Here is a 23,555-nt window from a genome sequence, read left to right as displayed (position 1 = left end):
TGTGCTCCAAAGAGGGGAGGGGCACGCCTTAAAATCTTAAATTTGGCATTACGTAATAAAAGAATGCTCCCTTATCAAAACTCAAACGAGAAACGTCACAGCAAACGTCAAACTTTGTGCGACCAAAACAGAGTGGCCGCCGCTTTTCCCCCATCATCCCGTCGTCGGAGTTGGTTTCGCGGATTTTCCCGGTGTTTTTTGAGGCGATTCGGTGACGGTTGACTGCAGGTGTCGTCGGAGGAGCGTCGCGCGATGACGTCGATTATCAAGCTGCACGCCATTTCCGGCGCGATGGACGAATCGCCGCCGTGCTACATCCTGCAGGTGGACGAGGTGCGCTTCCTGCTCGACTGCGGCTGGGACGAAAAGTTCGATCCGAACTTTATCAAGGAGCTGAAGAAGTGAGTTTGCGGGATGGTTTTTGAGTGGTTTTGTGAAAATTTGTGGGATTTGATTGATGAAAAGTTATTTTTTTTTGCTCAGTTATTGTTACACTAACACGAAAGTTTGATCAAATTCAAGTGAAATTTGCAAAAATATAAAATACAAAAGTGTCTCAAAATTGGGTAACCCTTTACAGTACTTTTAATCAAAGTTTTCTTCCAATTTCTCCAGGTACGTCCACACGATCGACGCAGTCCTGCTGTCCTACCCGGACGGGCTTCATCTCGGCGCGCTGCCGTATCTGGTGGGTAAGCTCGGGCTAAACTGTCCCATCTACGCGACCATCCCGGTGTACAAAATGGGCCAAATGTTCATGTACGATCTTTACATGAGCCACTACAACATGTACGATTTTGATTTGTTCACGCTGGACGACGTGGACGCCGCGTTCGACAAGATCATTCAGCTCAAGTACAACCAGAGCGTTTCGCTCAAGGGCAAAGGGTACGGCATCACGATTACGCCCCTTCCGGCGGGCCATCTGATAGGGGGCACCATTTGGAAGGTGGTGAAGGTAGGCGAGGAGGACATTGTGTATGCGACAGACTTTAACCACAAAAAGGAGCGTCACTTGAATGGGTGCGAGCTGGAAAAGCTGCAGCGACCTTCGCTGTTGATTACGGATGCGTACAACGCTCGGTATCAGCAGGCACGGCGTCGGGCTAGGGATGAAAAGTTCATGACTAATATCTTGCAAACGCTGCGCAACAACGGAAACGTCCTGGTGACGGTTGATACCGCTGGGCGCGTACTGGAGCTGGCCCATATGTTGGATCAGCTGTGGAAGAACAAGGAATCTGGTTTGATGGCGTACTCGTTGGCGCTGTTGAACAACGTAAGCTACAATGTGGTCGAGTTTGCCAAGAGTCAGATCGAATGGATGAGCGACAAGCTGATGAAAAGCTTCGAGGGTGCCCGGAACAATCCGTTCCAGTTTAAGCATTTGCGGCTGTGCCACACGATGGCAGATTTGGCGAAGGTGCCTAGTCCGAAGGTAGTGCTGGCGAGTTCTCCGGACATGGAAAGTGGGTTTTCTCGGGAGTTGTTCGTACAGTGGGCTGGGAATGTAAACAACAGCATTATCATTACCTGCCGGTCTTCGCCGGGCACGCTGGCTAGGGATCTGATTGATAACGGTGGAAATGGTCGTAAGCTGGAGCTGGACGTGCGACGACGTGTTGAACTCGAGGGAGCTGAGCTGGACGAGTACATGCGCACGGAGGGTGAGAAGCACAATCGGTCGGTCATCAAAAGCGATATGGATCTGGACAGCAGCTCCGATTCGGAAGATGAGCTGGAGATGAGTGTCATCACTGGTAAGCACGACATCGTGGTTCGTCCGGAGGGTCGTTCCCATACGGGATTTTTCAAGTCGAGCAAGAAGCAGTACGCGATGTTCCCGTTCCACGAGGAGAAGATCAAGTTTGACGAGTACGGTGAAATTATTCAACCTGACGAGTACAGGATGGTTGATCTCGGTCCAGATGGAGCTGAAGATAACAAGGAGAACCATCAGATCAAACCGGAAGATATCAAAAAGGAAAAAATGGACGATATGACCGTACTCGACAAGCCAACCAAGTGTATTAACAGCCGAAAGCTGGTGGAAGTGAACGCCCAGGTTCAATTTATCGACTTTGAGGGACGTTCCGATGGTGAGTCCATGTTGAAGATTCTGTCCCAGCTGCGCCCACGTCGAGTGGTGGTGGTTCGCGGTTCCTCTCAGAACACTTCCCACATTTCCGAGCACTGTCAGCTGAACATCGGTGCCCGAGTGTTCAGCCCAAATCGGGGTGAAATCATTGACGCCACCACCGAAACTCACATCTACCAGGTTCGACTGACGGAGGCGCTGGTTTCTCAGCTCGAGTTCCAGAAGGGCAAGGACGCCGAAGTGGCCTGGGTTGACGCCCAGATCGTTATCCGAAACAAGCAGTTTAGTGGAGCTGCGGCTGAACCGGAGACACCGACCACGGGAGCGTTGACCGGCGTCACCAACAGTATAACGGTGAACAACGCGATTGCGGCGGCTGCTGCGGCAGCGTCGGACCAACCGATGGACGTGGACCAGGTCGAGATCACCGAGGACAAGAGCGACAAGCAGATCCTGACGTTGGACCCGCTGCTAAACGACCAGCTGCCGGCGCACAACTCGGTGTTCATCAACGAGCTGAAGCTGATCGACTTCAAGCAGGTGCTGATGAAGGCGAACATTGCGTCGGAATTTTCCGGTGGTGTGCTGTGGTGTAGCAACGGGACGCTGGCGTTGCGACGTATCGACACCGGAAAGGTGACCATTGAGGGATGTTTGTCGGAGGATTACTACCGGATTCGGGAACTTTTGTACGAGCAGTATGCGATTGTGTAAGGGCGTTGGGGGAGTATAACAATTTTGATTAGATTTTGTGGTCGGAAGTTTTGTTGGGTTTTTATTTTGATGACAATTCACGTTAAAAAAACGAAGTTGACTTTATAGCTGTGGGCCACCATTGCTAGTACCAACCACTAGTGTCTTCCTTTTTATCTACAAGGACTTCGCCGCCCTGGGCTCCTAAGTGTATGAAAGTATGGCACGGAGCGTGGGCGCCGAATACCCATATTTACACAAAGAATTTTAGAGCGCCCGCCGCGGGATTCGAATCGGCAACCTCTGGATTGTGAGTCCAGTGCGCGGTCCGATTGATCCAAAAATTCGATTTTAACCAAAATTTCTACACAGCTCTCACAAGAAAAATCAGGCTAGCTTGAAAAATCTACAAAAAATAAACCTTGAATGAAAACGTTGATTACGCCCCATTGCAAAGTTATTGCGGAAATAATCTTGATTTATTTGAACCTTTTTTCACAAATAAACCTGAAAACCTATTGAACTTGCCTACCCAAAATTGAGTACACCTCTAAAAAGCTATTTGAACCAATTTTATGTTTATTGTTTCTCATTAACCGTGTACAATTCGTTGACGTTTCGAGACAAAAAAAGAGAAGCCGGCGCGCTGTTTGTAAACAAACCGGTGTTTGCAACGGAACTTTAATCCGCGGTTGTAATCCTTCTTCGTTAGTGCACCTTTCGGCCACAATGTCCAGCTTCAAGTACTCGGCGGCGGGTCACCAGAAAACGCAGATGAAGCAAACCGGCAACCGGAACGTCGGCTACCGGGTGGACGTGCTCAAGTGGAGTGACAAGATGGACCTGCTCGCGATCGGCAACGACCGGGGCGAGGTGATTCTGCACCGGCTCAAGTGGCAAAAGGTGTGGCAGCTGGCGCCGCCCGAGGAGGGCCTGCTGGTGCGCGGAATCGCCTGGAGACCGCTGGAGAAGGTGATGGCCGTGGCGTACAGCAACGGGACGGTGCTGCTGGTCAACATCGAAAACAAGGAGGAAATTTACAGCTTCAGCGTGCGGGCGGACATTAGCTGCATGAACTGGACGGAGAATACGCGCGAGGTGACGGAGAATAACTGCAGCGGGGATGCGATTAACAATCACACGACGTTTCTGCCTCCGTTGCCGAATCTGAATTCGCTGTCTTCGACGGCCAAGTCCAGCGACTACAATTCGCTCAAGTTTTACTCGAAGCAGATCTTGAATCTTCTGATTATCGGCAGCGTCAACGGACACATCAATCTGTCTGTGTTTGGAATGCTGTCGTGCTGCGAAATCGATCTATTTCAACGGTTAAACATTCGGCCGGATGGAGCATGCATTCGGGACGCAAAAATGAGTTCAAATTTCAAGCAATTGTTTGTGACGATCGAGCGGGAAGGTCTGCTCGAGGTGTTCATCTTTGAGAACGACATTCTGCAGAAGTACTCCACTTCGTTGCTGAATTTGGCCATCAAGCACGCGCACATCCTCGGCACGATGGCTTACATCAACGACACGATCGAGTGCATAATCGAAGCGTGGGAAACGGTACTGCTAGAGATGGACAACAAACTGACCAAGTACGCGCACGGACAGCCTCAGGGTTCGATCGCGGCGGACTTTCTGGAGCTGCTTATGTTTGGGTGTACTTCGCCAGCGCTGGAGCAGTTTCTGCTGAGGGATTTGACCGAGAAGGGACTCAAGAAGTTGGGCAACAGCATCGAGTTGAGCTATTCGACGATCCAGAAGTTGGTGGTGAAGCCGCTGCACACGGCAATCTGCAGCGTGTTCTATCACTTGAACACTCTCCAGGGGATGATCAGCAACGTGTACTACTACAAACCTTTGCTGGGGGACGTGACCAACGAGGCGTTGGTCAACTGTGGCGCGTTCCTGATTAAGGCGTACGAACTGCAGCAAACGATCGACACGAGCACGCGCGACTTCAAGATCTTTTTCCGCTGGCTCTACATCGTGATCTTTCGCCTGATGGACGAATCTCTCCCCGAGGACAATCCTTCCGTGACGCAGCAAGAAATCAACTACCTAGCGGAATTCCTGGACAACTTTGACGCGGCAAACGGTCCGGAACTCCCAGCCGATGAAACCATCACCGAGGAAAAGAAGCGCAAGTTCAACCTGGAACGCGTCGGTCAATATCTGGAAGACAAACCCCTAACCTACCCACCGATGGCGGACAACGCAAACCAGTGGGCCAAGCTGCTCGAGCAGAACGCGTGCCTCAAATCGTGCCCGCTGATCTTCCCCCACCACGACGGCAGCTCCCTCGTCCAACAGCACAACCAGCTCAAGCAGAGCATCGAGCGTATCTTCGAGAAACCCGTCGCCGTCATCGGGGCCGACTTCCAACAGCGCAGTGTCCTCTCGATCCGCTGCCCAACCTCAGAGCCATTCCAACGCGCCGTGTCCCACATCCCCACCAACGAAGGCAAGCAGTCCCTGTTCGCTCTGCTCGAGTCCGAGTCCAGTCTCGTCATCGCCCAGTGCAACTCCGCCTCCCTAATCCGTGCCCTGCGCGTCCGCTTCGACGAAAAGCCCTACTTCGACTCGCGCCTCACCGACGTCGGCGAGCTCACCTTCAAGCACGTCCAGTTCTACAACGAAGACACGCTGTCCGCCCTGCTGCGCTCGCGAACCGCCGAAGGACGCTCGCAAAGCTACTTCCTGCAGCTGCCCCTGCACCGCATCCGGGAACTGCTGGAAGCGATCCCGTACGGCAGCGCGCAAACGATTAGCGAGCAGGGCACTCGAATGGTGAACGCGTACACGCTGATCGACGGGGACGGGGCGTTGAAGCCGTTGGAGGGGTTGGACGGGGGGAGGATTGCGGTGTCCGGGTCGCGGAACGTGGCGGCGGTCGTGTCGGAGTCGCTGAAGACGATCCGCATCTACGATATGGACGCGCAGGAGGAGGAGGACGAGCTGCTGCTGGACACGTCGCACGAGCATAACAGCAGTTTGGACAATAGCAAGGAGTCGGTGCAGTCGAATTGAGGTTAATTTGAATAAACTAGGCTTAGGAAATTCTTTTATGATGTTTTCTTTAAGTTCCGACCTGGAGATCTACTAACGAGCATTTATCTAGATTTCCCAAATTTTCTTTTTGGCGATTTAGCCGTTTTGATTTGGATTAAACTCTTGCCATTAATACCTTATGACCCAATAAGCCATCTAGCATAATTTGTTATTTATCGGTTTGTCTCTTGGGTAAAGTTTTAGGTTGTGATCAGGAAAGTAAAGGAAACAACTAATTTAGACATTGGAGTTAACCGATTATCTAATTTAAGATTTTTGAAGGCCTCGTGGGGGCGGTGGTTAGCGTCTTATCCTCCTGGCTTTCCATCGGATGGGGAAGTAAAACGTCGGTCCATTTGCGTAAAAGAGGTTTTGGGTGACTCACCACTAGCACAGACAACAGACGTAGCGGCTAGAACAAAATAATTTGAAAATCGTGTGTAAAAACATGGCTGCCGCATCCTGCTAATCTACTAGCGCCATCTGTTAGCCTATTGCCACTCTCTAAAGCAGCCATGATGGTTTTCTGAGAAGGTGTGTTTGAAAATGCATCACCCAAAAATGTTTAAAAAATATATTATTTCTAGATTAAATTTTCAAAACAACCTATCCCTCATGGGTTTCCTATGCAGATAGGGCCTTTTGAAAATTTAATCGAGATTTCAACTTTTCGAAAAAAATAAAAAGGTAAAGATTATGTTTTAATGCTATAGTAAATCTACTTTAATTATTAATTAACACGATTTACGAGCACATGGAAGTTTTTTTTTCATTTAATTATCAATATTAAAAAAAGGCTAATCTGATGCTTTTTTAAACACAGCAACCAAGGCCGCGCTTGAGGCTGTCAAATTCTTGCTGGTTGTGTTTATAAACAAAACCAACAGAGGTGAGGGAAAAGGAGGAGGAGACCCGGTGGAAATCGGGAGGATGGGCAATCGTTTCTTGGAGGATAAATGATCCGGAACCAAAAACGAAACAATCCGGAACTGTCGAAAAATGAAAAACAGCAAGGTATGACACGGTAAAGTCTGGATGTCATCGGCGCCGTCAGCAAGAGCTATTATCACGGCCAACCCCGTAAACGTTTTGGCCCCAAACGTCCGCATTCCGAAGATTATCTCCGGAACCGACAAACTAGCTACCACGATCATTTCAACGCTCACCTCCAAGGCATCAACCTCTTCAACGCCCTCGAAACCCACCCCACCTTCAAGTGCCGCCACTTCCGGCGAACCTTCGTCGCCATACCAAAGGCCTGAATCCTTAATGTTCTCCCCGGCGCGTCAGATTCCCCCACCGGATTTCTAGTGCAAGCGATCCTCAAACACCAGAACCAGAACAAACGATTACAAACGTTGAAAACCAACAAAATGAAAGTTGGCGGAAAGCGATATTTTGACAGCGGGCAATGTGTCAGGGCAGAGCGACTGCAGCGCCACAAACGGATTGCCACAACTAAAAAATCTGTAGCAATGATTTACACAACGGAAGAATCGAGCCCAAACGTCTGTTGTCTGTGCCACTAGGGTGCCCAGAAAAAATGACCCCCTGCTCCACAAGCGGAAAACGGGTTTTCGGGCTATCTTAAGCATCTGTGTAAATGTTGAGCGAAATTGGATTAGATTAACCAGGATTAACCCATTGCTACCCGAGCCTAAACTCGGCGAAAAAATGTTTTTCATACAAAAATGACTTTTTTAAATCGCTAATAACTTTTAAGGATCGAGTTTTACAGCTTTGGTATGTTCTACAAAGTTGTAGAGCATTAAATTTTCAATAAGAATCTCAATTTTTGGGAATATTTGGATGGAAGTAGCGCACCGTGCAGACCAAACCTTAAGACACTTAGGGTTTTCATACATTTTTTCGATTTTTTCCATACAAACTTCACCTCCGAGTATCAATGAGTGAATGATGACCGATTTTGCTCATACATATTTGGCCCAGAGTCCTAAAATAGGTCAAGGAACAATACGTGGTGATTATTGCATTCGATCGTAATTTCTCGACTCTCGATCGAGATTTCTCTATCGTAATATTACGAATACGATCGTAATTTGTCGATAGTAGATTGAGATCATTCGATCGTAATTTCTCGATCTAGGTACCATCGACAAATTACGACCGACGATCGAAAAAAAAAATCAATATGGGTACGAAGCTCGTTTTCGAAACTTTTTTTTAATTCATGATTTTGAGAAATTTCAAAAAACATCAAAAAAAAATTCAAGAATTTCAATAATTTCAGAAATTACAAAAATTTCAACAATTTCAAAAATTTCAACATTTTAAAAATTTCAAAAAATTCAAAATTTTTAAATATTTTAAATATTTCAAAAAATTCAGAAATTTTAAAAAAATCAAAAATTTCAAAAAAAAAGCTAAAAATAAAAAAAAGTTTTTTTTTTGTATTTTTAAAATTAAATATTTTTGTTAATTTGTTCTTGACTTTTTAAAGTTACTTACAATTTATTCAATTTTATTTTGATTTTCTTTATAAAAAATAAATAAAAAACATTTTTTTAAATTTTTGTAATTTCTGATTTTTTTTTAAATTTTTAATTTTTTTTAAATTTCTGAAAATTTTGAAAATCTTGAAATTTCTAAAAATCATGAAATTTTTGAAATTTATGAAATTTTTTAAAGTTTTGAAAATCTTGTAATTTCTGAAAATCTTGAAATTTCTAAAATTTTTGAAAGTTTTGAAATTTTTGAAAATTTTAAAATTCTTAAAATTGCTGAAAATCTTGAAATTTTTGAAATTTCTGAAATTTTTATTTTTTGAATATTTTGAATTTTTTGACAATTTTAAGTTTTGAAATTTTTAATTTCTGAAAATTTTGAAAATCTTGAAAATCTGAAAATCTTGAAATTTTTGAAATATCTGAAAATCTTGTAATTTCTAAAAATTTTAAAATTTATGAAAATTCTTTATGAAAATTCTTAAAATTGCTGAAAATCTTGAAATTTTTGAAATTTATGAAATTTTTGAAATTTTTGAAAGTTTTGAAATTTTTATTTTTTGAATATTATGTTTTTTTTTTAAATAGCATAGCATAGCATTGGTGTCTACCCGTAGTTGCTACTCTGTTATTGACCAGGACCTTCAAGAATTGCTCCATGGATCACAGATGAAGAGTAGGAACCAATCATCACCACTTCACAACTTTCAAATGTCCCTATCATGCTAGCCAATCACAGCGCCGGCCACGACCAGTGGTAAGACACGGGGGAAGTGGATGGGAATTTTAGTCCGATACTTGAGTGATGAAGACCGCTAAATCGGCTGCGTCTTCGACAAAGTATCACGTGAGGTTTGAGGGTGTTAGTAAGATGGGTGTGAAGCCAGGATTCACCGTGGTAAGTGATGCGGCCGGTCAAATCTATTTAAGGTGTATTCACATTATACCGCATCCGCAGCCGCAGCCGCATCCGCACAAAATTTGACAGTACGGACGCACAGTGCGGACGCGATTTCTCCAATGCATTTCAAATGTTCCCATTCACACTGTTCCGCATCCGTATATGGATCCGTACTGCGGATACGGATGCGGAACAGTGTGAATGGCTGCATATGAAATGCATTGGAGAAATCGCGTCCGCACTGTGCGTCCGTACTGTCAAATTTTGTGCGGATGCGGCTGCGGCTGCGGATGCGGTATAATGTGAATACACCTTTATAGTCCTTAATTCTTCGTATGTTCTTAGATTCATCTTGAAAGCTTTCCAATTCGGTTCACCAAGCTTTTGAGGTGAATTCTGGTCGTGTTGAAAGTTCAATATTCGCCTATCGAGTATGCAACCAGTTCTTGAATTCAACTTTGCATTCAATATTGTACATTGTTCTGTTCTTAGGTTCACGAATTCCAATCATGTTTCTTGGATTCTTATAGCATTCTTAATTCTGGAGCAACATTTGAAAGGGGCGGTACGACATTGCTCTTACGGCCTTTCATTACACGCGTTTAAATGGGACGAAAGGCCGTAAGAGCAATGTCGTACCGCCCCTTTCAAATGTTGCTCCAGAATTCTTCTAGTCAACTAACCCTCGATGGTCTGGTGGTTAGCATTTTTGTATGCTGCGAGCTAATGAATTTTTCGTTCATATTCAAGTGTTCAGAATTCCTTCTTTCCATAATTTCTCGATAGGAGCAGATGGTAATCGAACCCAGAACCTTGGGACCAACCTTGGGACAAACCACGTGGACACTTTTTTGGGAATCTTTAACCCCCCCCCCCCCCCCCTCGTGGACAATTGTCCATACAAAAAAAATATTTTTTGTATGGATCGTGGACAACCGCGATACCCCCCCCCCCCCCCTAAAGTGTCCACGTGGTTTATGGATGGTCCCCTTCCGCTGACAAAGCGAACAGCGTAACCATTGAGCTACGCCTACCCCTATATTTTGTATTTTTTAAAAATTTTGAAAATCTTGAAATTTCTGAAAATTTCTGAAATTTTTGAAAGTTTTAAATTGTTTCATTTTTTAAAGTTTTTTAAATTTTTGATTCTTTTTAGATTTTCAATTTTGTTTTTTTTTTAACATTAAAAATATTGAAATTCTGAGTTCAATATTTTTAATGTTAAAAAAATAACAAAATTAAAAATCTAAAAAGAATCAAAAATTTAAAATACTTTAAAAAATGAAACAATTTAAAATTTTTAAATTTTTAAAAAAATCCGTTTAAACAAAAAATATTAAAAAAATGGTATTACAAATTAAGATCGTAATTTTTAGATCCTCGATCGAGATTTCTCAACAGTAAAATTACGATCGTAATTTCTCGATGGTAGATCGAGATTTGTCGATGGTAAGTCGTAATCTTACTATCGAGAAATCTCGATCGTGAGTCGAGAAATTACGATCGTAATATTACGATCGAATGCAATAATCACCACGATATTCAGCTTGTGGAGCGAGGTTTTGAAAAAAGTCCCATTTTCTGGGCACCCTACACATAACCGTCGGACGCCAAGAAATTGCAACAGAGACCACAAAAGACCCGGGGGTCGTTAAAGTGGATTGCTTTGCTTTTTTTTCTGAACAAGACAGCAAATCTAGAGTTTTTTTTAAAGGTCCTTTAGGGTGTTATCACATGTACTGCAGTATGTGGTTAAATGTGTTCAAACTTATGGTACGTTCGTTTGAACAGCCGGTGCGGCACTGAGTGCCGCACTCGTCGGTGCCAGTTTTGGTTCAATCGAACGTCATTTTTCAGTGTGCGTGGAACTCGCATGAAACTGAAAAAATATCGAGTGCGGCACTAGAGTTTCAGTTCCAAGATGGCGGCGAAACTCGTGCGGAACTAGCGCGAGTTTCTTCAAACAAACACTTTGACAGCTCTGAGTGCGGCACTCAGTGTGGAACTAGCCATCAAACGAACGTACCATTAGGTTCAAACCATTTTTTAGATTTTTCAGTGTTTGTTTTTCTTATGCGATTTTGGTTATGTGTGTAACGAGGTGCTGAAACCAGTTACATTCCTCTACTCTTGATTTTGCGTGTAAATGATCCAAACTTGCATACCCCTGGTGGCCAGCACTGTAATATAGTACTTCTAGTTTGAGTACAAGGCTGCCATAAAAGCTCTCTCAAAAGCTAAAATTGTGTCTCTGCTAAATGTTGTGAAGTTCTACTGTTTGCCTAACCACCGGGCGCATTCGACACTTTAATTTGTTCAAGGGAGCGTTATTTTATAACGAAACGTAAAAATGAGGGTTTGGGTTCGTTATAAAATTTCCATACAAATTTTCAAAATTTTGTATGGTGGTTAGTGCGCTGCTTGTTGAGACGCGCAGTCTTTTCTTTTTATTCGTGTTACATAAATTTCATTGCTTTTTGTATCATTGACCCTGTCGTCTTTGCCACCGCATTTACTTTTTTCTCGAGCGATTTCAAATTTCTGATTGAAAACAACTCACCAAGGCTTCCGTATCATATTTATGTTTATTATTATGGTAAGACTACAAGCTAGAGCACAATATTATACTGACTTGCCTATCGTTACGATTCTAAACACGATTCCGTACCATTTGAGTGGGGTCAAAACAAGCAAACCGTTCGTCGAACGGGGGTTATTCAAAAGAAAACATTCAATTTAATCGCAAAAATATATAAAACGAAAATATCTTAACGTTTTAGGTTTAAAAAGCTAATCGCTTCACGTACAAAGAAGTAAACTGTGGAAATCGATCTTTTAGTTCGCAGGGGATCGAAAGCGAAGAACACCTTCAGCACTTACAAAGTATGGCAATGATGCAGAGGTACGGCTTACTTGCGATCCCCTACTCTTCTGCACCTCAGCACATGCCGCTGCTCTCTCTCCCCCGCGGGGGAGGATGAGCCGGAAGCTACTTTCAGGTGGCCTCGTTCGCCGTGGCATTCGCGTTGCTGCTGCTGTTGTTGTTGTTCTTCTGATCGAGCTTGTTCGAGTTGGACTTGACCATGTAGATAAAGTAGGTGAGAATTTCCTTCTCCTTGATGGGAATGGTCTTGAAGTGCTTCATGATGGTTTCGGAGAGTTGCGCCTTGTTGATGCCGGGCCGCGTTGACACCTTGTAGAAGCGCTTGTACCGACGGAGTGTGTTCACCTGAAGCTGGTACAGGTCGACCTCTGGAAGGTCGGTGTCCGTTTCGTTGCTGTCGTCCTCGGAGTCGCGGCGACGGCGCTTGGTCCGGGCGCACTGGATGCGGGCCTTGTGGTAGTCGCAGATGTAGATGTGGCGGGCCTGTAGGGATGCAGTACAAACACTTGTTTAGTCTAGAATATTAGTCTATGAAATAATTATTGCGATTTATTACTTTGATTTTTCGACTGATAAAATTTATGGAAAATTCTTCAAAAATTTTAAGTTTTGACATTTTAAGAAATTTTTACATAATCAAAATCCTAGATTTCCGTAACTCACAGCAGTGTCGATGCTCAGCTTGAGACGCCGCTGCGTCACCGTTTTCTGGATCCGCTTACTGTAGCTGGCATTCCCGGCCTGATTCCGGCACCGTTCGCCATCGTCCAGCAGACAGCACACCTGGTCCGCTGGCCCCCGGGAGTCCTCCTCGCCGGTGCTGAACCCGTTATTATTCATGGCTACACAAAAAAAAAAATTGTCTTTTTTTTCACTAAATTTTCCGCAAGAATTTTTCAAACCACAAATTTCCCAACTTTTCACCACTTGAGGCACATTTTTTCACACGAAATCGCAGGGAAACTGTCTCTGGAAGCTACTTCGGCGACTTTCAGCCGGAAGTGGGTCACAATCGATCGCGAAACGCGGAATACTTCACACCCGGAATCGTTCTCGCAAATGGCTTCTGTCTGCTGCACAAGAAAATTAGGAAAACAGACAAGATTGGCCTACGCGTCGCCGTCGTCGTCGTCGCGGTGAGAATGTGTGTTGTTGTTGTTGGTTTTACACAGTAAGGCGCTTGAATGTGTGAGTGTCGTTTTTGTTGGAAATTTGACAGTGCTGCCAAATTGGCAGGTGCTTTTGGAAAAGCCTGCGATAATATTTATTTTCTGGGAGGATAAATATTTAACAAAACTGGAGAAATGGGAGAAACTAAAGAAAAGATATTAACTTGGACTTCGCACTAAATTATTGCTATCGATCGCACTATTGCGACTTGTCAAACTAGCTTAGGAAATTTTAATTTTCTCAATAAATTCTCAAAGCGAGTCGATGTTGCTCACGTGTCAATCGCAATTTTAAAGTGCGAATGTCCAGTTTGGTGTAAACTGCAACTGGAAATGTAAATAAACAACTGCTGGTTGCCTAGTTTTTGGAAATTTTGTTGTCAAAAGTGCGAAAGAAAAGTGCGTGCCAAATCCAAGTTACAGTGCAAGGATCAATATTTTGTGAAAAATATACCTGGAATATATTTTTTTAATTCTTATTAACTTTTTCACAAAATTCAAAGTCTTTAACAATCGAGAGCAATTAAATTGTGTGCGTGCACCATGGAGTTAAACTTTTCGAAGTGCCATGGAAAACTTCACCGCAACTTCACAGAAAGTTTAACTCCATATTGCAGATTTGACAGCTTGATAGCTAGCCTCCCCAGCTACCATTCAACACTGCAAGTTTGGCAAAAAAGCGTTATCCATCGTTATGTGCAAAAAATTCGTCTCTCAAAAAAAAATCCACACGTTGATGCTACGTGAAAAATCACGTAACCTCGATTTTACCCTCACTAGGCCCGTTTTACGTGACACTCGTAAACATAATGCGAAAGTGTTCTGCGAAAGTGTTTCGGCGCGTTGAAGTTAAGCGAAAAACCTTATATTATTTTTCAGGGCTGAGCTGTAGGTTAGTCGAGGTTAGTCGTCGACTAACAAGTTGTTTACAAAAAATGTCGCCCTCCTTAAACAATTTGGCGCCCTCAGCAGGGCCCAAGAGAAACTTTGCATTTTGCAAATTTGCCAAGTTGCCGATTTGTGCTGCGCCTTCATGAAAAAGATATAGCACCCCCTCAGGAGGCCCCAGGGCGCCCAAAATGCCATTCTTTGCAAATTTAAAAAAAATGCCTAAGGGAGATTTTTCCAATAGGTTTTTTCATGTACCTTTTATGTGTTTTGAAATGTAACTTCAACGAGATTCGAGTGCGCCATTCGGCCAAATTTCTACGTGATTATTTTAGTATGAAAATTGTTGGCGTAAGGTGAAGACCTGCTGCCGGACGTGCGTTCACAATTTTTCAAAGAGTGCAGCAGACGGTTAGTAAAATAGAGGTTAAATATTTTTATAAGAATTCATGTTTTTTTTGCAGATCTCTAGAAGCCTCATCTTATTTCCTGGTGGCCTTTGTAATTCTGGCCGGTGTTATCATTAGCGGTGACCTCAAGAATATCTCGAAGGCAATCCCAGGCGCAATCCCGGTCATCATCCTGCCGTCGATTTCATCCGTCGGAACGGCGTTTGCTAGAACAAGTTGATGGCGGCCACGTCATATCGAAACGCGGACGGCAGAATCGGGAAACTATGACCGAACTTCTTCGCGGTCGACTACAAGCTTCCGTGGCCGTGAGGTTACGGGTTTCGCCTTGTAAGCGAAAGGTGATGGGTTCGATTCCTGCCTGGCTCGGCAAAGTCAGATCCCTTAATAGAGTAAATATGCTCACTGGGAATACTGACCGGTAGGGGATGGGTTTCGACTAGTGAGTTCGATTCTCGTACCGGGATGATGAAGTTTAAAAAAAAGCGCGACTGGGGACTGAGGACGAACCGACAACGACGGGGCCACTGTTGGGTCAGGATTAACACCAGTGCGAACTTGACTAGCCAGACCAGCTATCTTTTGAGCCACTGACCCCGCCGGAACGATCACCCGTGGCCAACTTCGATTCGTCAAGTGGACACCAAACTGGTTGCTCAACTTGACATCACAAAATCATGAATTTGAAATATTTATGAATGTAATTAAAGAAGAATTCAAATATTAATTACTTAAACGTTCATGTAGAGTTCACCAGCCGATACATTTAGCATTTACGTGTTAAGGCTAGTACGCTGATCGGAAGGAAAGAGGTCAAGAAACAGCCTTACGAACAGCAGAACAAAGGAGAGAGAGCGATTTCTTGGGGCTTTTCTTCACCCTCTCTGGCTTGCTTTAGCTGCCGCTGCTGCCCATTTGATTTTTTTCTTGACCGGTTCCTGGCCAAGCAAATTTCGTATCTACTACACACAAAAAAATATTACGGTAATGACAAAAGTAACTTACTTTAGAATTAAAAAGTTGTTAAAATTTACTACATTAAAAGTATTTTTCTTGTTTTGAAAATGAAAACTTTTACTGCTACAGTTTTTGAAAATCTCATTGCTCACTGATTTAAAAGTTTTCACTTTTAATTCGACTGTAAAATTTCTTTCATTTTGTCGTTCTCGTGTAACCGTGTTCGCCTAAGTCCAAAATGTAAACAAACGTTTTGGTGATTCCGGTGAGTGGAGGTCCACAACGACTATCAAAACCGAACGCGGCCGCTGCCAGGACTTGGACGAGGAAACCTTCGAAAGAGGATGGTGCGGGCTCAGGTGCGGGTGCGGAACAAGGTTGGGAGATTAGGGGAAAGTTGGTTTTCAAAAGGATAAGGCCATGGCTGCAGCTTCCTGCAGGACCTGCAGCTGTTTCACGACCGAAATGGGTAAGAATGAAGCTTGGGTGTTTGGTGGCGTTTGAGATTATTTTGTTTGTTTTTGTAGGACGCCGTTTATGTGGTTGTCGAAGATCGGAGGTCGGGATGTGGATTTGCACCGCACACAAAAAAATATTACCGTAATGACAAAAGTAACTTATTTTTGATTTAAAAAGTTGCTAAAATTAGCTTGAGGGAAAGTTTTTTTCTTGTTTAAAATATGAAAACTTTTACTGGTAAAGTTTTTGAAAATCTCCTTACTAACTGATTTAAAAGTCTTAACTTTTAATACGACTGTAGAATTTCTTTCATTTTGACGTTCTCGTGTACCCGTGTACGACTAAGTTCCAAATGTAAACAAACACTTTAGTGGGTTCGGTGGTGCTGGTGATTCTAGGCAGCAGCCAGGAATCGGACGCGGAAACCTTCGTGAGCTAAACAGCAGCGAAGGAGGGTGGTGCGGGTGCGGGACGAGGTGAAGTGCTCAAAAAGGACAAGGCGAGCTTCCTGCAGGAACTGCAGCTGTTCCACGACCGGAATGGGTAAGAAGAAAGCTTGGGTGTTTTGTGGGGCTTGTGATTGATTTTGTTTGTTTTTTTTAGGATGGGAGGTAGGAATGTGGATTCGCACCGGTTGTATTCGGTGGTGGTGGCCCGGGATTGGTGATTGAAGGTCAATTCCCGCGAGGACTGTAACGAGATCATCGAGGAGATGGCGCTGCCGAAGAGTTGCGTGCACAACGAGATAGCATTGAAGAAGATAAACATCCGGTTTTTGGACAAGTACGAGACAGGTGATTTTCACGGTGAGGAGAAGGAGCCGACGAAGAGGAGGACGTCGAGAAGCGGGATAATCGGAGGTAGCCAGAGCGGATGTTGCACTCGGTGCCGGCGGTTTACAACACCTGTGAGTAATGAGAATGTGTACAGTGGCTTGCCAACTTCACTTACTTCCATCTCTTTTAGCAAATAACCGCCCACAAACGCTCATCTCGCGATGGCGCAGCTCCAGCCGAATGAACCCTGGACAGCGTGCCGAAAAAATCTTTGTCATTCTCGAAGGAGGATGAAGTGCTCGAAATCGAATTCCGTTCCGAGGGCCTCATCAACCCAATCTTCCGGATGCGCTTCCAGAATCGGGAACTCCCCGTTCAGGCACTTCACTTTCCAGCCAGGAAACGTCGATCACCCTTGCCGAATCTACAGACAACTTCTCCAAACCTGTCCTGATGAAGGCCGGCAACCATCCTGTTCTCTACTTTGCTGTCGCGCGTCGAAACGTCCGTCTGGAACCGTCCAGCTTGGGGTCTTCGAAAGTGACCGGTGGCGTACCTTAAGAATCGGTACAGCTTGGACTCGGATTTTGGCCAGAAGCGTTAAATACAATAACAAAATGTCTTATTTAACATACTGTTTAAAACTTTTAAAAATAAATATAAAATCAAGCCTAGAATCAAGCACATTTTTCTGAAATTAACACTGTAGTATTAAATGTTGTTTATTCTTGCTATAAAAGGTTTCTTTTCCAATTAAAAGTAAAACACTTTTACCGATACAACGATTTTGTTCCATAAATGCATGGTAGTATCAAAAACTTTCCAACTTTTAAATTGAAAAGTTTGAACTTTCTACGAATATTCACCAACGCGAACTTTTAATCCAACGAACGATCTTTTTAAATTCAGAGTATTTTTTCTTTGTGTGCGGTTGTATTCCCGGGGTGGAACGGGGTGGGTAGACGAGATTGAAGGTGAAGCAGATTTCAATCCGCTTTTTGAACAAGTACGAAAAAGTTAATTTTCACGGTGAGGACAAGGATCCGACGGAAGAGGGAAACGACGAGTAGCGGCATAATCGGAGGTGGTCAGCGCGGATGTTGCACTCGGTGCCGGCGGTTTACGACCATCAGCAGCATTATGTGCCAGAAGTGATGACGGGACAGTGTGGGATGTCCCGAGGGTCCGCAGTCCATTTCTCGTTGCGGGACGAGTATTACCTAAACATCCGGAAGAACAGTTTGCACTAGTTCTGGAAGGACCGTCTGTACGAAAGCCGCAGGTCCTGGAGCTGTCGTACTCAGATTACTTCCAGAGGTTTGAGCGAGATCCGATGAATCTGATCAAAAACATCTACCTGGAATACCGAAGAAGTTACAGGTGAGTATTGAGAATGTGTTCAGTGTCTAGCCAATTTCATTTACTTTCAAACTCTTTCAGCAACTCCCGCCCTCAAACGCTCATCTCGCAACGGCGCAGCTTCGGTCGGATGAACTTTGAAGGCGCGGCGAGTTGGCAATATCTGTATCATTCTCGAAGGAGGACGAAGTGATCGTGAACTATCCGTTCATGCGCTTCACTTCCTAGCCGGAAAACGTCGACTTCCCTTCCCGAATCAACAACCAATGGCCAACTCCTCCAAGCCTGTCCTGATGATGGCCGGCAACGAGACCACCCTGTTCTCTACATCGCTGTCGCGCTCCAAAATAAAGGCCGCGATGTTGCTCCCCAGCGAAACATCCATCCGTAACCTACTCAGCCTGGGGCCTTCGAACGTGACCGGTGGCGTACCGTAAGAATCGGTACAGCTTGAATGCGGAAGTTGGCCAACCATAAGCAGATCCGTTAAAAACGAAAAAAAAATCGAAAACATACTGTTTTAATATTTAAATATTGAAATAAAATCCATCACATGTTTCGAAAATCATCACTGTAATGTTAAATGTTATTTATTCTTGCCAAAAAAGGTTTTTTCTTATATTAAAAGTAAAAAACTATTACCTATACAACGATTTTGTTCCAGAAACGCATGGTAGTATCAACAACTTTTTAACTTTTAAATTAAAAAGTTTGAACTTTCTACGAATATTCACCAACGCGAACTCTTAATCCAACGAACGATCTTTTTAAATTTAGAGTATTTTTTCTTTGTGTGTAGGGCCGCCTCGTAGAAGTTACGTGAAAACTCTAGTGTAAAAATACACATAACTTTTCACGTAACTTCAACGTGAACATTTTTTTTGAGTGAGCATTATGCACTCTGTGAACATACTGCAAAAGTCTGCAAGTTTGTTTTACCTTATCTGGCAACTCTTGCAACCCTCACGCACACACCATCAGATGTTTTGACAGTCGAATGATCTGCAACTGGTAACCCTATCGAAACGCACGAGGAATCCAAAAGTGTAAATAAAGCAGTTTTTTGAAGCGAATCTTTAGTTTAAAAAAAAATTCAAAATGAGTTTGGATGCCGCCGAATTTACGGGTAAGCTTTGGCGATAAATTAACCCATTGAAATAAATTTAACGAGCTTTCCTTGTAGAACACCCGCTCAAATTCGACCCCTCAGACAGCGCCTTCCACCGGATACTCGTAAAAGAAAATGAATCCCGCATGATCAACCGGTTGAAACCCGCTGGCCGGACGCTCTTCGTGCTGAACGTCCCCCCGTACGCCACGGCGGCATCCCTAGCGCAGGCCTTCAGTGCCGCCGGTCCCGTGGCCAGCGTCCTGCTGCAGGAGAAACCCTCGGAAGAACCGGAAAAGGAAGACGCCGGCCACAAGTTCAAGGTGGCTTACGTGGTCTTTGAGAAGGCCTCGTCGGCACGGAAAGTGCTGGACAAGAAGTGCTCGCTGAGGGCGTTGAACGAGGACGGGCAGTTGGTGACTGGGATGGACAAGTGGCGGCGGGAGTTTGAGCAGGACGTGCCGAATCCGGTGGAGTTGCAGCGCGAGATTGATGAGTACATGGCCGGGTATGATCGAGAGGTGCAGAAGCAGAAGAAGGTGGAGGAGGAGGGAGGCGAGGCGGATGACGAGGGTTGGGTCACGGTGACGAAGGCCAGCGTGAACACGTTTACCCAGCGGGAGGCCACGATCAGCAAGATGGAGGAGAAGATGAGCAAGGACCGGCGGCAGAAGGAGTTGAAGAACTTTTACACGTTCCAGATTCGCGAGTCGAAGAAGAACGACATTGTCAGTTTGAGGAAAAAGTACGATCGGGACCTGCAGAAGATGGAGCAGATCAAGAAGACGAAGCGGTTTAAGCCGTACTGAGGATGCGGGGAGGGGAGAGTTCGTTCGGCGTCAATAAAGAAGCTTCTTGCGATAAACTGTTAATGTATACTTTACAGAAGAGAGTTTTGTACTTACGAAAGCTAATTCTACCGAAGGCAGGGGCGGCTACACGGTCTTGTTGGCGTTGATGACAATTTGAAGAAGTTTGTTTTTGCTTGGGAGGGTCTCGAGTCGGCACACGAGCTGGGGAATGTTTCCAAAGATGCAGCGGGAAGTCAGGGCCACCTGCACGGCTTGGGCAAACCGCTCTAAACTGTTGTGAATGTATTCTTCGTTGAGCGATCGGCCCGACTTGACAATCTGCTCCATTTCAGACTGTAGGCAGTTGATGATCAGGCCGAGGTGTTGCGCGTTCAGTGCACTGGGAGGGGCAGTCAGCGGAGGGGTCGCTTCCAGTAGACTCTGCAGCACTGCCAGGTGAAGTTTGCTGTACAATTCCTGCTTACTACTGGTCAGCAGCGACAGCACGCACCACCGAATCAATCCAGCCAACGGACATTGCACGGGCATTGCGATTGCCCCCGCCGGAAGTGCCATCGGTTGCTGCGAGGCCAAACAGAGCGCAGGGTTCTCCGAAACCCACTCGGTTATAACGTCCAGCAGCAAATCCGGAGGAGCCAACAACTGACCCTTACCCCCGTTCAAGTAAAGATCCGTAACGGCAGCCATAAAATTCGCCGCAAACCGGGGCGCCACCATCGGCAGCGACTTGAGCTGTTCCGAAGACTTACTCGAAAATATCACAAAGTCCTTCACGATGCACTGGGCCAGCTCGAGACTCGGCGGCGACGTACAACCCAACTGTTGCATCCACGTCCCGGCTGCGCACAGCAGCGGAGCAATCGAGCCCGAAACCGCCGTACTGATCAGCTTGTTCAGCACGCTGGTCCGGCTAATCGACCCACCAAACAGCGAAAAGAAGATCGCATTCCGCGTCGCGTCCGGTCCCGGCCGGGAGAAATACTCGCACAGCACCAGCACCAGCTGGAACTCCTCGATTGACGAAAGCCGAGGCATCGCCGGATGCTTCTGAAATTGGGCTTGGGAGCGCGAGTGGTCCTCCTTGCGCTCGCGGAACACAAACTCCGCAATCAGGTCCATCGCGTTGTCGTGCTTGTTCCGGTTGATTAGCAGGTTCTCTGGGGGAAGTGAGTAAAAGTTAGCAGGTCGAATCGTGAGACAATTCTGAGCAGAAATCACCGATTAACGGTAGTGCCTCCCGCGCCATGTCCGGGAAATCCATTTTGCGTAAAATTTGACGCTCCTGGCTGCTCATTTTTAGGATTTTTGCCGAAAAATGTTCCTGAAAAAAAATCTCTGCTGCAGCAAAAGCTGATTTTTTTTGTTGATAAACAAAGTATAAATCACAAACGTTTGACAGCAGTAAAGCGGGTAATAAGCTTGATTTTTTTTACGAGAATTTTTTTTCTTGACTAAAATGTGCGTTAGCTAAGACACAAACCACAATGAAAAATAAGGATAGATGCCGAAGCTTAAGCTTTTGATAAATATCCTGCAAGGATGCTTTTTGAAATGTGAAAGCTCCATATAGGGGAAATAAGGGAGCGTTCTTTTATTACGTAACGCAAAAAAATGGATTTTTAGACCCCCTCCCCCCCTCGTAACAAAACTTCCATACAAATTTTAAAAAAATTGTATGGAGCGTAACACTGCCTTCGACCCCCCCTCCCCCCCTACTGCGTTACGTAATAAAAGAACGCTCCCTAAACCCACTCTCGTCACACCAAGCTTTTTGACATATTCTCGTCACTTTTGCAGTTTGCCACTATGTAGGTATTCAAACGATTCAAACAACATTTTTAGATAGGGTATATGGCCCTATTTTGGACCTACTATGCAAAGCGTCAACACATTTCGCATGGTTCTCAGGAACGGTCTAACTAATTTGGCTCGTTTCAGGATTGTTTTGTGCCTTAATTTATGCTTAACAAAGTGTACTATTGAAAATTGAAAATAATTTAACCATTTCATTGTAATAAGCATTTCAAGTAAAACATTTTTTGGATGCTTTTTGGACTTATTGAATGTATTTTGGAGACATCGTTGAACCTATTTTGGACCCACACTCTGATTGGTTGAAATTTTGACAACTTGAATTGCGGCGTGCGGCGTCAAAACGCACACTGACAAAAGCTCGGGTTGATAAACCAAAGGGCCTATCCACGATTTAAATTGGGAAATATTTATTTCAGAATTTAAATAATTATTATAAAATAATGGATTTGAATTTGAAAACGTGTTTTAATTATATTGAATGGAAAACTCACGCATCCTTAGCAAGTCGCTGTCCTATTTTCCAATTTGCGTATTCTTCCGACTAAATGTTCAAGCATTAGAACATAGAAAAGGGTTGAGACGTTATTTTTCGCAATAAAACCACCTCAACTTAAGTGGAATGAATGACAGAGATAATTAAAAAGCTACAAAGATTTTTTTTATCTTCAGTTCTAAATTTTACGCAGAGCTGAAGTTCAAATATTACCTACTAAACAATCAAGAAATTTTAAAGGGAGATTATAGCTTGTAACTTGGTGTGAAACTTTCGCATCTGTTATGTTAAACTTTACAGTCGCTTGACATATGTTTCACTTTTAAAAAACAATGTAAGATTTGACAAGATTGCCTACCGTTCGGATCGGCTAGGAGGGGCGTAGTTTCAAAATTGATTATATTATAGGTGTTGAATAAACCATGTAACTAGTTATGTCTCAAATCATAAAATATATAAAAGTACAAAATTAGACTACATCCTCAAAGTTAACATCGCATTTACCTCCAATGCTACAATTTTTTTCGAAGATTTTTATTTTTCTAACAGTTGCAATGATTTAATTTTATCTCTCCTTTCCGGAGCTTGCAGAAAATGATCCGGGATGGTCTGAAAGCTGCAATTTGCCCAACTAGCAACACTGCGAAGTGCACAAAGACTCAACTAGCTCTCCATTTATCGAAATTGTTTCACACACCTCTTCTTTCAAAATCTCTTAGATTGTTTTTTTCGAAATGATTTAAATTCCCACAAAAATTTATAAATTTTCAAAGCTGGAGATACAGTTACACTTCAGAATAAGTAAAAATGAACAATAATCGAAATATTTTGATCAAATTTATGGTTTATTTGTGTTTCTAATATGATTGACGCAGTAATCTAAAAGTGTAATTTATTATAAGCCAACGCTGTCCATTGTGTAAAAAAACGTTATAAATACCTGTATTTTTAATTATATATATTAGGCTGGCAAGAAAAAATATTTTTTTTTTGGGAAATCTCAAGAGATACCCCTTGGTTCAATTGTTTAGGCAATAATAAGTAACTGTGCCTATTTTGAGCCAAATCGGTTAAGGTTAAAAAGTCGCTTTTTATCGTTGAAGTTTATATGGGGAAAATCGCAAAAATGTATTCAGAAAACATCATTTCAGTATTTTTCTGCCAGGTGGCGCGGGTCTCGCCCAAAATTGTCCAAGTGTGAGATCCTGTAGGAA

The 23,555-nt window shown here is 44.0% G+C and overlaps 5 protein-coding genes and 1 long non-coding RNA gene across 7 annotated transcripts; 4 read left to right on the top strand and 2 right to left on the bottom strand.

The window, feature by feature from the left end:
- The first annotated feature begins 106 nt into the window (after positions 1 to 106).
- On the top strand, positions 107 to 2,859 carry LOC120421803 (probable cleavage and polyadenylation specificity factor subunit 2). The gene is made up of 2 exons (XM_039585081.2): positions 107 to 401; positions 616 to 2,859. Exons 1-2 carry the CDS (start codon positions 253 to 255, stop codon positions 2,810 to 2,812), a joined length of 2,346 nt encoding a protein of 781 aa, XP_039441015.1. The 5' UTR covers positions 107 to 252; the 3' UTR covers positions 2,813 to 2,859.
- A 589-nt stretch (positions 2,860 to 3,448) lies between these two features.
- On the top strand, positions 3,449 to 5,857 carry LOC120421817 (anaphase-promoting complex subunit 4). The gene has a single exon (XM_039585095.2). It carries the CDS (start codon positions 3,521 to 3,523, stop codon positions 5,822 to 5,824), a length of 2,304 nt encoding a protein of 767 aa, XP_039441029.1. The 5' UTR covers positions 3,449 to 3,520; the 3' UTR covers positions 5,825 to 5,857.
- Positions 5,858 to 11,777: 5,920 nt separating this feature from the next.
- On the bottom strand, positions 11,778 to 13,197 carry LOC120421821 (histone deacetylase complex subunit SAP30 homolog). 2 transcript variants are annotated; one of them, XM_039585100.2, is made up of 3 exons: positions 13,020 to 13,197; positions 12,759 to 12,937; positions 11,778 to 12,578 (listed from the first exon to the last, which is right to left on the bottom strand). In XM_039585100.2, the coding sequence occupies exons 2-3, from the start codon at positions 12,933 to 12,935 to the stop codon at positions 12,207 to 12,209; spliced, it is 549 nt and encodes a 182-aa protein (XP_039441034.1). In that variant the 5' UTR covers positions 12,936 to 12,937; positions 13,020 to 13,197; the 3' UTR covers positions 11,778 to 12,206. The 2 variants fall into 2 exon arrangements, with proteins under 2 accessions (XP_039441034.1, XP_039441033.1); XM_039585099.2 differs by having other exon boundaries at positions 12,759 to 13,197.
- Positions 13,198 to 16,424: 3,227 nt separating this feature from the next.
- Positions 16,425 to 18,093, top strand: LOC120421816 (uncharacterized). The gene is made up of 3 exons (XR_005606027.2): positions 16,425 to 16,521; positions 16,582 to 16,885; positions 16,945 to 18,093. It is a non-coding gene; the product is annotated as an uncharacterized LOC120421816 (long non-coding RNA).
- A 985-nt stretch (positions 18,094 to 19,078) lies between these two features.
- On the top strand, positions 19,079 to 20,086 carry LOC120421820 (ribosomal RNA-processing protein 7 homolog A). The gene is made up of 2 exons (XM_039585098.2): positions 19,079 to 19,239; positions 19,297 to 20,086. Exons 1-2 carry the CDS (start codon positions 19,212 to 19,214, stop codon positions 20,028 to 20,030), a joined length of 762 nt encoding a protein of 253 aa, XP_039441032.1. The 5' UTR covers positions 19,079 to 19,211; the 3' UTR covers positions 20,031 to 20,086.
- LOC120421819 (integrator complex subunit 15) lies at positions 20,083 to 21,410 on the bottom strand. Its single transcript, XM_039585097.2, has 2 exons — positions 21,252 to 21,410; positions 20,083 to 21,190 (listed from the first exon to the last, which is right to left on the bottom strand). The coding sequence occupies exons 1-2, from the start codon at positions 21,325 to 21,327 to the stop codon at positions 20,157 to 20,159; spliced, it is 1,110 nt and encodes a 369-aa protein (XP_039441031.1). The 5' UTR covers positions 21,328 to 21,410; the 3' UTR covers positions 20,083 to 20,156.
- Between the last annotated feature and the right edge of the window lie 2,145 nt (positions 21,411 to 23,555).

Source organism: Culex pipiens, chromosome 1 (assembly GCF_016801865.2).
Source record: "Culex pipiens pallens isolate TS chromosome 1, TS_CPP_V2, whole genome shotgun sequence".
NCBI classification, from domain to species: domain Eukaryota; kingdom Metazoa; phylum Arthropoda; class Insecta; order Diptera; family Culicidae; genus Culex; species Culex pipiens.
Note: the sequence above shows the minus strand (reverse complement) of the source record. Positions and strands in the feature narration are given on the sequence as shown.

What these genes read in the sequence shown, in the direction of transcription:
- LOC120421803 (XM_039585081.2), top strand. Translation starts at nt 253, where the DNA reads ATGACGTCGATTATCAAGCTGCACGCCATTTCCGGCGCGATGGACGAA. An exon ending in TTTATCAAGGAGCTGAAGAA is followed by an intron (nt 402 to 615) that starts GTGAGTTTGCGG and finishes CAATTTCTCCAG; the next exon opens with GTACGTCCACACGATCGACG.
- LOC120421817 (XM_039585095.2), top strand. Translation starts at nt 3,521, where the DNA reads ATGTCCAGCTTCAAGTACTCGGCGGCGGGTCACCAGAAAACGCAGATG.
- LOC120421821 (XM_039585099.2), bottom strand. Translation starts at nt 12,935, where the DNA reads ATGAATAATAACGGGTTCAGCACCGGCGAGGAGGACTCCCGGGGGCCA. An exon ending in AGCTGAGCATCGACACTGCT is followed by an intron (nt 12,579 to 12,758) that starts GTGAGTTACGGA and finishes GCATCCCTACAG; the next exon opens with GCCCGCCACATCTACATCTG.
- LOC120421820 (XM_039585098.2), top strand. Translation starts at nt 19,212, where the DNA reads ATGAGTTTGGATGCCGCCGAATTTACGG. An exon ending in GGATGCCGCCGAATTTACGG is followed by an intron (nt 19,240 to 19,296) that starts GTAAGCTTTGGC and finishes CTTTCCTTGTAG; the next exon opens with AACACCCGCTCAAATTCGAC.
- LOC120421819 (XM_039585097.2), bottom strand. Translation starts at nt 21,327, where the DNA reads ATGAGCAGCCAGGAGCGTCAAATTTTACGCAAAATGGATTTCCCGGAC. An exon ending in GGAGGCACTACCGTTAATCG is followed by an intron (nt 21,191 to 21,251) that starts GTGATTTCTGCT and finishes CACTTCCCCCAG; the next exon opens with AGAACCTGCTAATCAACCGG.